This window comes from Danio rerio, chromosome 6 (assembly GCF_052040795.2).
Source record: "Danio rerio strain M-AB ecotype USA chromosome 6, GRCz13ab, whole genome shotgun sequence".
Classification (NCBI taxonomy): Eukaryota; Metazoa; Chordata; class Actinopteri; order Cypriniformes; family Danionidae; genus Danio; species Danio rerio.
The window spans coordinates 4735711-4752464 of record NC_141026.1 but is presented as its reverse complement, the minus strand read 5'-3'; the positions used below and the strand labels follow the sequence as shown (position 1 = coordinate 4752464).

Here is a 16754-nt window from a genome sequence, read left to right as displayed (position 1 = left end):
TATCTATCTATCTATCTATCAATCTTCCCTTCTTTCTATCTATCTATCTATCTATCTATCTATCTATCTATCTATCTATCTATCTATCTATCTATCTATCTATCTATCTATCTATCTATCTATCTATCTATCTATCTATCTATCTATCTATCTATCTATCTATCTATCTATCTATCTTCCCTTCTTTCTATCTATCTATCTATCTATCTATCTATCTATCTATCTATCTATCTATCTATCTATCTATCTATCTATCTATCTATCTATCTATCTATCTATCTATCTATCTATCTATCTATCAATCTTCCCTTCTTTCTATCTATCTATATATCTATCTATCAATCTTCCCTTCTTTCTATCTATCTATCTATCTATCTATCTATCTATCTATCTATCTATCTATCTATCTATCTATCTATCTATCTATCTATCTATCTATCTATCTATCTATCTATCTATCTATCTATCTATCTATCTATCTATCTTCCCTTCTTTCTATCTATCTATCTATCTATCTATCTATCTATCTATCTATCTATCTATCTATCTATCTATCTATCTATCTATCTATCTATCTATCTATCTATCTATCTATCTATCTATCTATCTATCTATCTATCTACCTACCCACCCACCCACCCACCCACCCACCCACCCACCCACCCATCCATCCATCCATCCATCCATCCATCCATCCATCCATCCATCCATCCATCCATCTATCTATCTATCTATCTATCTATCTATCTATCTATCTATCTATCTATCTATCTATCTATCCATCTATCCATCCATCCACCCACTTTTAATCCAATTTTACTGAAGATACCCATGGATAGGAGCACTACTAACTATTATTTAAAGCAGGGCATTCTAGTAAAACATGATTCACAGTCAAAAATCATTTACAAAAATCACATAAAGAGATATGTGGACCCTATATAAAGCAAATGATAACCCAGACACTGTGTCCCAGCGTTCAGTGCTCACCTCGGTCTTTCCTTTGCTCTGGCAGGATCTCCTGGTAGTTTCGTCAACACCCCATTCTGTGGCCTGACAATAAACACACAATTAACATCACAGTAAGACGTTATGATGAATGAGACAAACATAAAATCCTAAAATCCATAAGTAACTTTAACTTTGGGTTTACCAGACTGTGCTTTTAGGTTTATTGTTTAAATGATAAATGTCGATTATCAAGAAAAACCAAACAAAAAAGCTGAATGACTACCTAATAAATAAATAAATAAATAAATCTACATATTTTATATACCTGCAACACAGGCATGAGATTGAAAAGGGAACCAGCATTATTTAAGTATCATTGAGACTCTATTAAAGTTGTTTATATTTTCCCATTTCATTTTACTAATATACATATATTATAATATAACTAATATATAGGCTGTTGGACGACACAGTTATTTAACAGTGGCTCAGTGGGTAGCAGTGTTGCCTCACAGCAGGAAGGTCGCTGGTTTAAGTCCCGGCTGGCTCAGTTGGCATTTCTGTGTGGAGTTTGCATGTTTTCCCTGTGTTGGTGTGGGTTTCCTCTGGGTGCTCCGGTTTCCCCACAGTCCAAACACATGCGCCTTAGGGGATTTAAAATTAACTAAATTGGCCGTAGTGTATGTGTGTGAATTAGTGTGCATGGATGTTTCCCAGAACTGGGTTGCAGCTGTAAGGGCCTCTGCTGAATAAAACATATGCTGGATAAGTTGGCGGTTCATTTGGCTGTGGCAACCCCTGATTAACAAAGGGACTAAGCCAAAGGAAAATGTATGAATGCATAAAGCTGTTGACTAACATATGGTATTTCTGTGTGTGTGTGTGTGTGTCTGTGTGTGTGTATAGTTTGTGTATGTGTGTATTATGTGTGTGTGATGTGTTTATGTCATTTGTTTGAGTGTTTATATAGAGTGTGTGTTTTGTGTGTTTATGGGTGTGTGTGAGCGGGGGGGGGGTGTTTGTGTGTAATGTGTATGTGAAGTCTGTGTTTTATGTGTATGTGTGTTAGTGTGTGTGTAATTTGTTTGTAATGTGTGTGTGTGTGTAGTTTGTTTATGTGTGTATTATGTATGTGTGTGTGTAGTGTGTGTTTATGTGGTTGAGTGTGTGTTTGTGTGTGTTTATATGTGTGTGTGTGGGGAGGTGTTTGTATGTAATGTGTATGTTGTAATGAAGTTTGTGTATTATGTGTATGTGTGTTAGTGTGTGTGTAATTTGTCTGAAATGTCTGTGTGTGTGTTTGTGTGTGTAGTTTGTGTATGTGTATTATGTTTGTGTGTGTGTAGTGTGTGTTTATGTAGTTTTTTTGTGTGTTTATGTGTATAGAGTGTGTGTGTTTGTGTGTGTGTGTGTGTGTGTGTGTTTATGTGTGTGTGGTGGGGGGGCTGGGTGTTTGTGTGAATGTGTATGTTAACTTTGTGTATTATGTGTATGTGTATTTTGTCTGTAATGTCTCTCTGTGTGTGTAGTTTGTGTATGTGTGTATTATGTGTGTGTGTAGTGTGTTTTATAGTTTGTTTGTGTGTGTGTGTGTTTATGTGTATGTGGGGGGGTTGTGTGTAATGTGTATGTGAAGTATGTGTATTATGTGTATGTGTGTGTAGTTAGTGTGTGTGAGTTTGTGTAGTGTGTATATATGTATGTGTGTATAAAGTGTTTGTATGTGTGTGTGTGTGTGTGTGTCTGTGTTGTGTCGTGTGTGTGTAGTTTGTATGTGTGAGTTTGTGTAGTGTGTGTATATATGTATGTGTGTATGCAGTGTGTGCATGTGTGTTGTGTCGTGTGTTTGTATGTGTGTGTGTGAGTTTGTGTAGTGTGTAGAGATGCGCGGATGGGCTATTATTTCATCCGCAACCGCATGACAAAATTCATCATCCGTCCGCCATCCATCCGCACTAACATTTTTGACCAATTTTTAAAACCGCACCCGCCCGCCATCTGCTGATTGGGCTCTTTATTTGAATGGCTTATTCCTTTTTATTATTAAATTAATGTTTCTTTATTGATCAATATAGAACAGAGAATGACTTTAATGTAGACATGCATTTAATCCAAACGTGCAAGTCATTAATTGAAGACGCTTTGAAGTGACGCTAAAGATACGAGGACGTGTCTTTTCACGTGATTCGATTCCTCGGTCCTTGAGTCTTTTCCTTGCGTCCTTCCCTCGTACCGTTATCCCGGTGGGGTGGAAACACGGGAAAGAAAGCAAGGAAAGGAAACGAGGATGCAAAAATAAGAAATGAGAAGCACCCGAGCTCTCAGAATATCAGAAGTGAACTCTGTCTCCAATCGGCGCACAGGGACAAAAATAAATAAATAGCCTAAATTAAACGCACTGTACTATACAACTTTTTTTTATTGTAGTCTAATAGAAAACGCATTGACACATCATTTCAACATGCTGCTATTTAGCCTACTACTAAATGTCTATTTCACTTTATTTTTTAGTAAATAGATAGAATAATAAGTCATTTACATTATAGCCTAATAATGTTTACATTTGTAGTTGTCCATAGCAACCCCAAAAACGTACCTGATTGCCTTGCACATCTAATTAATGGGCACAGTTTTTCGACTATTTTTTTATTTATTATTTTTTATTTTTTGCTGTGGATGTTATTGAGCTTGTAAAAATCGGAAACACCAGTTCTGCGACACAGATGAACCTTTATTGATATCTCTATCAGACAATACCTATTTTATATGCCAAAAGAAACAACAGGCAGTAAAAAAAAAATATTAACATAAATATCTTAATGTAGGCATAGGCTATAGTCGTATGCTTTGGCAAACAGTTGAAAAAAGTTTTAATAAAAACATCATATCGTGCCTAAACCTTGTAGGCTCAGTCACCCCCACAATTAGAAATTAAATTAGAAAAATAGATATGCCATCCCTCTTTGAGCGAACATAAAGTCTGACCAGGCTAAAGTGCATGTATGACAAGTGCCCCAATAACCCATGGAGGATCATCCCCATTCCCCTCAAACTTGAAGCATAACGAAATACTACGCCATTAAAGTTGCGACAAAGAAATTCTGGCAAAATAACCTTAGCCTCGGAACGCAAAAAAAGCGAGGCCAACATGTCTAGAATAGAATAGGCTAAACCAATATGAACGTAATATGAATGTAGCCTAAATAACATAGGCTAATTGGTTTAATATGCCTGACTTTAGGTCTAGTTTGATTTTTTTCTTGGCACAATGCAGGAATAAAATAGCATCTGTGTCAGGATTCAGACGGGAGCGCCTGCATAGCCACTATAATGCGCCCTGCTGCACTGAAGGAGCGCTCGCTCGCAGCACTTGTTGCTGAAATGCATAGAATTCTCTTGGAAAGGTGCTGTAGTCGTGGGAATGACTGGCCTTATTTCTACCAAAAGGAAGTAGATTTTCCTCTGCTGATCCGTCTATACGGAAGTTTTGTAGAGGAATACTTTTGTACTTCATCCAGAATTAGTGTATCCGATTCCTCCTCCCATTCTGTGAAGTCAGTCCTAGGCTTTTTTGTTGGTGCGCCAGCTATGCCTATAAAAACAGTACAACCGCCCGCCACCCGCCCGAATTTAATTAAAATATTATTTTTTCGTAACGTCATCCGCCCGATCCGCGGTTTATCCGCGGAGTCCGCGGCTATAACCGCCAACCGCGCATGTCTAGTAGTGTGTCTATATATGTATGTGTGTATGCAGTGTGTGTATGTGTGTTGTGTCGTGTGTTTGTAGTTTGTGTGTGTGAGTTTGTGTAGTGTGTGGATACATGTATGTGTGTATGCAGTGTGTGTATGTGTGTTTGTGTTGTGTCGTGTGTGTGTAATTTGTGTGTGTGAGTTTGAGTAGAGTGTATGTATATATGTGTGTGTGTATGAAGTGTACGTGTTTTTGTGACATATCAGGACACAAATCTGTATAATGACATGGGTATGACACAGGTATTACAAAAAGGAGGTGAAATATGAGGACATTGGTGACGTCCTCATTTCTCAAAATGCTTATAAATCACACTGAATGAGTTTAATCAGAGAGTAAAGCTGCACACAGTCTCCTGTGATGGTTGGGTTTAGGGGTGGGGTGGGGTGAGGGCAATACAATATACAGTTTGGACAGTATAAAATGAATGGAAACCTATGTAATGTCCCCACTTTTCACAAAAACAAACATGTGTGTGTTTATGTGTGTGTGTTGTGTTGTGTGTTTGTAGTTTGTGTGTGAGAGTTTGTGTAGTGTGTATGTATGTGTGTGTTTATGTAGAGTGTGTGTGTACTGTGTGCATTTTTTAGTGTGCATTTATGTGTTTGTGTGTTTAGGGGTGTGTGATAGTAAATGTGTGTGGGTGAGTGTGTGTTTGTATGTAGTGTGTGGGTATGCTTATGTGTGTGTGTATCTGTATTTATTTGTGTGTGTGTGTAAAGCAGCTCTGCATCATTATTTTTGAGTCAGTGACAGCACAGATAAACATGACAAAGCATCTTGTGAAAGGAGAGGGAGGGACGAGGGACAAAAGAGAGGAAGGACGTGTAAAAACCAGTGCAACAACACATTCAAGGGTTTTGCTTTCAGATAAGAGAACGAATGCGATTAGGAAAAACCATCCACGGTTCCCTAATTAAATGTCACACATTTGCTCTGCCACATCACAGAGTCACATGCAGAGAAACTTTCCCTCTTCAATCTATTCGTCTTCTATTGTTGTTTGGGATTTTATTCCCGGAAGAGCTTCCCATTGATTATTTTAATTGTTTTAAGAGGGTAGTTAAGGGGTAGTTCACACAAAAATGTACTATTTACCAGAGATGAGGGACTCGAGTCACATGACTTGACTCGAGTCAGACTTAAGTCACAAAATTTAGGACTTTTTGACAAATATTCAAAAAATACTCGACTTGACTTGGACTTGACTTGGACTTGACTGGAGACTTGAGTTCTATTTAAATTAATAGTATGGGAAATCTGTGTTTTTATGGCTCAGTGGCGCAGTAGGTAGTGCTGTCACTTCACATGTCGCTGGGTCGCTGGTTCGAGCCTCGGTTCAGTTGGCGTTTCTATGTGGAGTTTGCATGTTCTCCCTGCGTTCGTGTGGGTTTCCTCCGGGTGCTCCGGTTTCCCTCAGAGTCCAAAGACATGTGGTACAGGTGAATTGGGTAGGCTAAATTGTCCGTAGTGTATGAGTGTGTGTGAATGAGAGTGTACTTTCCAGAGATGGGTTGCTGCAGGAAGGGCATCCGCTTCATAAATATGTGCTGAATAAGTTGGCGGTTTATTCGGCGACCCCAGATTAATAAAGGGACTAAGCTGACAAGAAATGTATTGTATATGTCGCCTTACAACAAGATGGTTGCTGGGTCGAGTCCCAGTTGGACCCGTTGGCATTTCTGTGTGGAGTTTGCATGCTCTGTTAAAGATAATCGGGAAAAATATGAAAAATTTAAAATCACATGAGGGCTAATAATTTTGACTTTTTTTTTTTTTTTTTAAAGATTTATTTTTGGCCTTTATTAGATAGGACAGTATTGAGACAGGAAGCGAAGTGGGAGAGAGAGGGTAGGGGAATGTCATCGAGCCAGGATTCGAACTCGCAACGCCCTGACGTGCTATTGCACCATATGTCGGCGCGCTAACCACTAGGCCAGTGTTTCTCAACTTTTCTCAACAACGAATATGTAAATATGAATATATAAATTTACGCCAAAAAAGACTTAAAGCCTCAGTGTGATATGTAGTGATGTGCTCTCATAAGAGAGCATGACACCTTCTAAATTAAAACAACATTTAGAAACCAGAAAACATGTTTTATTAACGGTTAATTATCAACTGTATTTGTCGTGTTTACTTTGTAATATTACTATAATTTGATCCATTATGTTAAATGACAGCAATAAAATATTGTTTATTTGTAAGTCTTGGTGATTTTCTTATGATGTATCTGTCACTACTTGTTTATGTTAACAAATAAATACAAATTAATTATAATTCCAAAAATTGTATTATAGTTTCTAAAAATGTGGGTCGCGGCTTGATGATCATGTAAAAATGTCAACCCAGGCTCATTGTGGAAACGTAGTCCCGCGGACGTTTCTGGAGACCGTGGAATACGTCCCGGCGGGTGCGTACGGCTGCAATTTTTGTTTTTGCGAATCCGCGAGAGGCCGCTGTTGTGTGATTTTTCACATCTTGAACGTCTCTCGCGAGTGTGGTTCGCGCCCGCGCTGTTCTCGCGTCAACCCGCCAGAGGCCGCTGTCCGATTGACCGGATGATTGACTGCACGACTGGCCAATCGGCTGACCCGCCCTCCTCTTTCCCTGAACCCAACCAATTTTACCGATTGACCCGCCTGCCCGCTCGCTTCCCCTAAACCCGAGCAACAGTTTACAAAAGCCGTCCAAAAAAAGAAAAGCCCTGATTTTTTTTTCTACCGCGTTTTCGGATTTCACCGCGTTCTCACCCTGTTATGAAACTCGTTCACTTAATTTTTGGGATTCTGTTTTTGTCTTACCTGATTGCTGGAACTGCTCTTCCCCGGACTCGAAACCGATCGATCGCCGTGGTCAACTCCTCCTCTCTGCATCTCAAGCCTGCCGACGTTACACGGTGAGCTGAGTGGACAAACGGGTTGCAGCGGGAAAGCCCTCCACAAGGAGGTAAGCGGTCAGCCGGCAAGCGCGAAAGGGAACAGCGTCACACCGCCCCGCAGCGTTCGCTTGAAAAAAATAAATGCAGCCGTACGTACCTCCCGGGACGTATTCCGCTGTCTCCAGACACGTCCACGGGACTACTTTTTCAGAATGAGCTTGGGTTGAAAAATGTGGGTCCCATGGCTAAACCAGTTGAGAACCCCTGCACTAGGCTATTGCGCCGACAATAATTTTGACTTTAACTGTATACTTTTAAACTGTATATGACTTTATGGTCATATAAATCTTACAGTGTAATAGAGGAAGTGGAACTACAGTGTATTTCTTGCACATCCATGCAAACCTGTGCTGGGAATGATTCTACTGAACATGTTTTAATTGAGTCAGATGATGTTCAACGAGCTGCTCTGCTGTTTTAAGCACTCTTCATGCTAATGTAGCTCTCTAACATTGTTAATGTGCTGAAAGCTCCTCTGTCTGGCCATTAAAAGTTCCTCATGCAGTCCGTCTGAACCAGCAAAGTGGCGTCTCCGCTGAGAGTTTTATACAGGAACAATGTTGATGAGTTGTTTCTGTAAGATCTCTGTTAATGTTCTTGGTGTGGAGAAACCTTCAGATGCATCCATCCAGCATGTTTGATCAGTTAAAACAGAGATTTACAAACATTTTTTTGTCAGCTGAACTTGTTTGATGTGAAATATTTATTGAAGTACACCTGTGACTTTTCAATAATTTAACAGCACATCTGCATGATCACGCTAGAGTTATTCTCAAGTCAGCTTAATGTGGATGCTGTGTTAATCCTCCTTTTCTATTGTGACATTTAAGGCAGTGAAACAGCTCTCTAATGAGGAAAAATGCCTTTATTTTGGCCATGAGGGATTGATTGGATGGCTGTTGGTGCTATATATTATGAAGTAATTAATTACATGCAAGGATAAAATATGCATGCTTAATAAAATACATCAATATTCTATAAACACACACACACACACACACACACGCACACGCACACACACACACACACACACACACGCACACACACACACACACACACACACACACACACACACACACACACACTCTACACAAATAATAAAGCATGATATTGTATCTGAAGGTATGGTGAGGATCCCTGCGGAGTGAGAATAGTGTGAGAGGAGATAAAACAGCTCTTCACAGATTAACGTCTGTGCCGGGGGAAGTTTTATGACACAGATAACCACGGCCAGATATACAGTGCATCATTAAACTCTCACTATCACACACTGGGATTAGCCGGGCCACACAAATGTTTGGGGTCAGCAAGATTTTTCAGTTGTTATTGCAGGAATTCAATACTTTTATTCAGCAAGGATTCATTAAATTGATCAAAAGTGACAATACAGGAACTTATAACGCTGCAAAAGTGTTGATTCAAATATTTCAGTAACACTAACAGGTTGTATCACTTAATGTATTAACTAACATAAACAAACAATAAGCAATATATTTATTATGGTATGTTATATAGTAGTTAGTTAATGAATAAAGTTGTTCAATGTTAGCTTATGTTTATTCACTAATGTTAAGTATGAATTTGTATTTTAATAAAGCAAATAGTAAATGTTGAACTATGAATAATAAACTCTGTTCTAGTATTGATCGATAAACTAAACAAAGCAAAACACAAAAAAACTAAAAAATTAAAGAAAAAAAATAAACAAAACTAATTGAATCAAAACAAAACAAATCCAAATAATATGCAACTATACTAAACTAAACTTAAAAAACTAAACAAACGTAATCAGGACAAAAGTAATTAGAACTAAACTAATCGAAACAAATCTAAACTAAATGATTCAAAACTAAACTAACCGAAACTAAACTAATCGAAACAAATCTAAATGAAACCAATTAAAACAAAACAAATCTAATCAAAACAAAACTAATCTAAATGAAACCAATTCAAACTAAACTAAATTAAACTAAACTAATCGAAACAAATCTAAATGAAACCAATTAAAACAAAACAAATCTAATCAAAACAAAACTAATCTAAATGAAACCAATTCAAACTAAACTAAATTAAACTAAACTAATCGAAACAAATCTAAATGAAACCAATTAAAACAAATCTAATCAAAACAAAACTAATCTAAATGAAACCAATTCAAACTAAACTAAATTAAACTAAACTAATCGAAACAAATCTAAATGAAACCAATTAAAACAAAACAAATCTAATCAAAACAAAACTAATCTAAATGAAACCAATTCAAACTAAACTAAATTAAACTAAACTAATCGAAACAAATCTAAATGAAACCAATTAAAACAAAACAAATCTAATCAAAACAAAACTAATCAAAACTAAAATAAACAAAACTAAACTAAATGAAATAAAACTAAATGAAACTTATTGAAACTAAATGAAACTAAACTAATCGAAACAAAACTAAATGAAACTAAACTAAATGAAACTAAACTAATCGAAACAAACCTAAATGAAACTAAAATAAATGAATTGGAACTAATCAAACAAAACTAAACTGTTCAAATCAAAACTAAATTAAACTAATTTGAACAAAATGAAACTAAACGAAACAAAGCTAATCAAAACAAAACTAATCTAAACAAAACTAAATAAAACTAATTTAAACTAAACTAAATTAAACAATTAAAATGTAACACTTTACAATAAGGTTCATTAGTTAATGCATTTACTAACATGAACTAATCAGGAACAACACATATATAGCATTTATTACTCATAATTGAACATTTACTAATAAATTATTAACATCCAAGTCCATGCGTGTTAACATTAGTTAATGCACCATGAGTTAACATGAACTAACAATGAACTACTGTATTTTCATTAACTAACGTTTACTAAAATGAATAAATACTGTAGTAAATGTATTGTTCAGTGTTTGTTCATGTTAGTAAATGCATTAATTAACATTAACTAATGAACCTTATTGCAAAGTGTGACCAATTAAAAATAAAAAACGCAATTTCTTTTTACTAAACTGAACTTAAGCAATCAACAAAAAACGAAACACAAAATGTAACAAATATGTGTAAATTAAATGTGTAATTTTTAACAGTTTTCACTACGGCTGTTTAAAAAGCAACACTGACGGCTAAAATAATTATCGCAGTATTTTTGTGCTACTGATAAGTGACGTGTGCTCCCAAACAAGAGAAAACAAGAGCTGATCGCACACACACACGTTGAAAAACTGCATCTGCTCATCTGACATCCACAAATTTGTTGTTGTGGATAAAGGAGTGAATGCAGAGCTTCAGAAAGCCTCATCAATCCAGCAGTCGTTCATCAGAAGAGCAGGATTGAGTCTGAATAGATGTAAAGGGGTCAGACCTGTGTCAGGGTTGTGCTTTTTCTCCAGCACACTCCAGACCTTCTCATGCTCGTCCTCTTCTCTACCAGACGTGATCATTTGACCTCCGCTAAAACACTCTTATCTGCCCTCTGCATCTCCGTCTGAGGCCTGGTCCTCTCAGAACCATCATTACAGCAGAAAGATTTCAAGACTGATATAATAAATCACTGACAGGAGATCCAGCAGAAACAGATATGGAGTGTGATCGTATCTTTTACACACTGACATCATGGCTGATGTGCGTAAGTTTGCTGAATGTGGACATCTGGAGAAGCCGATGGTGTGATTTTGGTGTTATGTGTGTTTGACTGATAAAATCTGAGCCTAAAGGAATATAACTTTACTGATTTGTTAATATTTCCAAAGTGTTTCTAAATTTCGCAAGATGTCATTTAGAAACGGGTAAAAATACACCAACTGATTAAATTAAGTTAATTAAATTAAATAAATTAAGCATGGTGGCACAGTGGGTAGCACGATCAAGAAGGTCGCTGGTTCGAGCCTCAGCTGGGTCAGTTGGCATTTCTGTGTGGAGTTTGCAAGTTCTCCCCGTGTTGGCGTGGGTTTCCTCCGGGTGCTCCGGTTTCCCCCACTGTCCAAACACATGCGCTATAGGGGAATTGAATAAACTAAATAAGGAGTAGTGTACGTGTGTGAATGTGAAAGTGTGTGGGTGTTTCCCAGTGTTTAGCTGCGGCTGGAAGGGCATCCCCTGCATGAAACATATGCTGGATATATTGGCGGTTCATTCCGCTGTGGCGACCCCTAATTAGTAAAGGGACTAACCTGAAAAGGAAATTAATGTATTTATTTTATTAAAATAAAAAATAAAATAAAAAAAAGACAATAAAATAAAACAACAAAATACGAAAAGTAACATATATATAAAAAAAAATAAATAATAATTTAATTTAATTTAATTAAATAATTAGCAACGCTCCAGGCTTTCAATCTTAGAGTATAAAACATAATAAAATAAAATTTAAATTGAGTTAAAAATTTAAATATATCTAAAATAAATAAAATTAAATAAATTAATTTAAATTAAAAATAATTATCCATGCCTCATGCTTTCAATCTTAGAATATGAAAAGTAATAAATAAAATAAAATAAAATAAAATAAAATAAAATAAAATAAAATAAAATAAAATAAAATTAAATTAAATTAAATTAAATTAAATTAAATAAAATAATTTACCATTCCCAGGCTTATAAATTAAAAGATCTATGCATTTGAAAATATTTATTTATTTTCTTTTCGGCTTAGTCCCTTTTGAAAATAAAAAATAAAAAATATATTATTTATTATAAATCAGTTGCTTCATAGAATAATTTTCCACACACCCAACAATGTTGGCCCTTGGAGGGGTTGTGGTAGGGGATATATAAATATACTGTTGCAATCAGAATTATTAAACCCCCCTTTGATTTTTATCTTTTTTAATTATTTCCCAAAAGATGTTTAACAGAGCAAAGACATTTTCAAAGTATGTCTGATACTGTTTTTTCTTCTGGATAAAGTCTTATTTGTTTTATTTCGGCTTGAATAAAAGCAGTTTTAAATTTTTATGAACCATTTAAGGTGAAAATTATTAGCCCCTTTAAGCTATATATGTTTTGATAGTCTACAGAAAAAAAAACATCATTATACAATAACTTGCCTAATTACCCTAACCTGCCTAGTTAAGGGGAGCTAATAATCAACTGTAATAATCGACTCCAACTGTATATAATACAGAATATATAATACAGTGTGTATGGTTTAAAATTCATTACATATATATACAGTATAAGAAGTCCCCATAAAGACAGTTATGCGTGTGTGTGTGTGTGTGTGTGTGTGTGTGTGTGTGTGTGTGTGTGTGTGTGTGTGTGTGTGTTTGTGTGTGTGTGTGTGTGTGTGTGTGTGTTTTGGGGGTGACTGTGGGTCACTCTTGTGGACACAGGGTCACGGGGTCGCCCTAAATCACAGTGTTCTGTCAGATTCCTGTGAAAAGCGTCTCCAGGCCGTTACTCCTTTCAGGGTTCCGCTGGACGTTTGGAGTTTTACACACTCTTAAACATCACACAAGAGCTCAAAGCTTTCAACTGGCCTGTCACGCAAACACAACACAATCTGAGTGCTGAGGTGCTCTCCAAATATCCTTCAAGATGAACATCTCCAATTTAACCCTCCTCTGCAAGAGCAATCGGCTGCATGCTGAACGCAGCATATTCAACATTTATTTGCTCTAGTTGTGGTGCTACTGAAGGTTTCCTGAACCAAAACAGCCCAAATGTTTCTCTATGTTGCCTATACTTTTAAGTATTTTAGCAAATATTAAAGCATTTCAATTCTGATGAATTACTCTGAATGAATAATAAATTAATCCATAGACTTAAAAATAAAATTAAATATGCATGTGTATATATATATATATATATATATATATATATATATATATATATATATATATATATAAAATCAAATAAATACAATTTAAATTAAATAAAATTTTATAATAAAATAAAATAAAAATAATTAAAAATAAAATACAATAAAATAAAAAATTATAAAATAAAAATAAAAAAATTTAATAAAAAATTTAATAAAAACAAAAAATAATGTATAGCTAAATATTTTTTAATAATAATAATATAAAAATCATAAAATAATATAAACAATAAATCAATAAATTAAATTATATATTATAAAAAATAAAAGGATGAATTGAAAAATTAAAAAAAAAATTAAATAAAAAAATGTAATCTAATTAAATAAAGAATGTAAAAAAATAAAATAAAAGAATTTAATGAAATAAGATAAAAAATTATACCTTTTCCCCTGTCTGATCATTATGCCCTTAAACATAATACAGAATAAATATAAAAAAGCAGTTGTGAATAATTTCTAAATATTTATAAATAATTAGTTAATAAAAACAGAAAAATAAAATCAAATAAAATTAACATAGAAATAAAAAAAATAGCCCAATAAAAATTTATAACATCAAATATCAAAAACATATCAACATATAAAATATTATTTATTTTAGATTTGTTAACAGATGGCAAACAGACAATTTTCCTTAAAAAAATAAAAATATATATGTTGATATTAGTTGATATTTATGTTTGATATTTATTATATTTTTATATATATTTTTAATATATAAGTCTGATCTTTGTACTCAAAACATAATAAACTAGGGAATCTAGAAATATTTAATAATATTAAAATAAAATAAAATAAAATATTTAATAATGAATATTAATTCAGGTCACATTTATGCTGATAAAACTGTTAAAAATAAACAGATGAAATAATATTTTTTTGTGTAGATATTATAATAAACTCGGTCCAAAATCATAATTTTCCAGTCTGTGTGATTATTTTGCTCACAACAAGAGAACTCAGAGAAGAGTTGTGCTCAATTAAAACACTGAGCATGAAGCAGCAGCATTCAAAGTCAATGCTTCTTTAAAATCTAAACAATAACAGATGCTTCCGAAGTTATGTGTGTGTGTGTGTGTGCGTGCGTGCGTGTGTGTGTAAATTGTTGTGGACAGCTTCTGTGAGTCAGCTCTTTTGAACATGTGGGCAATCATAATAAAAGACAGTCTGTGTGTCTGGCATGGGGTGAATTAAATGGACGCTGCTGCTGCATTTCCAGACACGTCAATATGACTGGGTGGACTGAGGGGAAGAAGAAAAGAGAGAGAGAGAGAGATCCTACAGTACCTGCAGAAGAGAGATGTTACTCAAACTCAGCCGGAAGAGATGATTCCTACAGAAAGAGAGAGTGAGAAAGACATGTGTGTCATGCTTGATTGTTTCAGCTGTGTGTGTGTTTGTGTGTGTGTGTGTGTGTGTGTGTGTGTGTGTGTGTGCGTGTGTGTGTGTGTGTGTGTGTGTGTGTGTGTGTGTGTGTGTGTGTGTGTGTGTGTGTGTGTGTGTGTGTGTGCGTGTGCGTGTGCGTGTGTGAGTCTCTTACCTGGCTCCCACAATCAGCTGGCTCCTGCTGAGGTCGAGTGTGAGTGGTGAGTAGTCGTTCACTCCAGGCACAGAGAACGAGAAGAGCCACGGACTCAACGCTGCAGCAGAAAACAGACAGGTGTGAGACTGTTGACATGTGAAGCAGAAGGTTTGAGCTGCTGTTTAGACAGATGCGGGAGGACAAGAGCAAATCTAATCCCACACACTGAGAAGCTGACTCTATCAGCAATGTGAGACACTCGTCACGCTTCTGTGTGATTCGTCTTCGCACATATTCAATGACAAAATTGTAGCACACCAAGTCAGCTAGTGTTGAAGTGACTTTTATGGGTTGCTTCTGTCCAAATCTGTCATAAGTACATTCTTTAAATTATTTAATTTAATCATATAGTCCTATATGAAAACACACCATCCACTTGTTTATTTGAGCAACAAAAGAAAACATTTTGAGAAATGTTGGTCCTGAGACATTGATGGTCACCATTGACTTCTATAGTAGGAAATAATATACAATAGAAGTCAAGGGTGACCAATCTTTCTTTAAGCGAGCTTTATTTATTAATTCATGAACGTGTATTATGCACTTATCTAATTTACATACAAGCAGTTTTACGCTGCACAAAGATCACTTTCAGCAGCACTTACTGTATGAGCAAATTAGGATGTCAGCTTTACCCACAGCTAAATAAATGTGATCAACAATGGTAATATTGTGAAATATTCTCCTTTTATTTTGTCCAGAAGTCAATAAATAAATAATATAGAAATAAATAAAACAAAATCAATATTTTTAACATTTTAAAAAACTAAACTGAATAGGAGGGCGGCAAGAAGGTCGCTGGTTCGATCCTTGGCTCAGTTGGCGTATCTGTGTGGAGTTTGCATGTTCTCCCTGCGTTCGTGTGGGTTTCCTCCGGGTGGAGGACATGCGGTACAGACATGCGGTACAGGTGAATTGGGGTAGGCTAAATTGTCTGTAGTGTATGAGTGTGTGTGTGAATGTGTGTGTGGATGTTTCCCAGAGATGGGTTGCGGCTGGAAGGGGATCTGCTGCGTAAAGTTGGCGGTTCATTCTGCTGTGGCGACCCCAGATTAATAAAGGGACTAAGCCGACAAGAAAATAAATGAATGAAACTGAATTGGAATATATTTTGATATGTTTATTGATGCAATGCCAATGCTGAATTTTCAGCATGATTACTTCAGCCTTGTCTCACAATCCTTTATAAACAATTGTAATATGCCTTATATACATTCTAAAATGCCATATTATTAATAGTGCTGGCCAAAAATTAATTGCAATTAATTACATCCAAAATAAATGTTTTCTTTGACATAATACATGTGTGTGTTCTGTGTATTTTTATACATTTTATATATATATATATATATATATATATATATATATATATATATATATATATATATATATATATATATATATATATATATATATATGGTCCCACTTTATATTAGGTGGCCTTAACTACTATGTATTTACACAGGAATTAATAGTTTGTTACAATGTACTCATTGTATAAATGCGTGTATTTACTGTGTACTTAAGCTTGATTAAATACAAGTATGTAATTACATCTGTAATTAACTTCTGTAATTACATTTGTAAATACACTGTTGACCATTACCTACACCTTCACCCACCCTTAAACCTACCCATACCATCAAACCTGTTCATAACCCAACCTCTATCCCAACTCAGAAGCACCACAAGTGTTCTCAA

General features: G+C 35.3%; 1 protein-coding gene across 1 annotated transcript in view; it reads right to left on the bottom strand.

Annotated features, from left to right (window-relative positions):
- Nucleotides 1–16754, bottom strand: part of sema5bb (sema domain, seven thrombospondin repeats (type 1 and type 1-like), transmembrane domain (TM) and short cytoplasmic domain, (semaphorin) 5Bb) — a 116883-nt gene that overhangs the window by 41770 nt on the left and 58359 nt on the right. The window contains exons 4-6 of the mRNA XM_087256449.1: nucleotides 15012–15111; nucleotides 14759–14804; nucleotides 991–1053 (exon numbers count right to left, since the gene is read on the bottom strand). Of these exons, the coding sequence (XP_087112575.1) occupies nucleotides 991–1053; nucleotides 14759–14804; nucleotides 15012–15111 (209 nt within the window). The remainder of the gene's footprint in view (nucleotides 1–990; nucleotides 1054–14758; nucleotides 14805–15011; nucleotides 15112–16754) is intronic.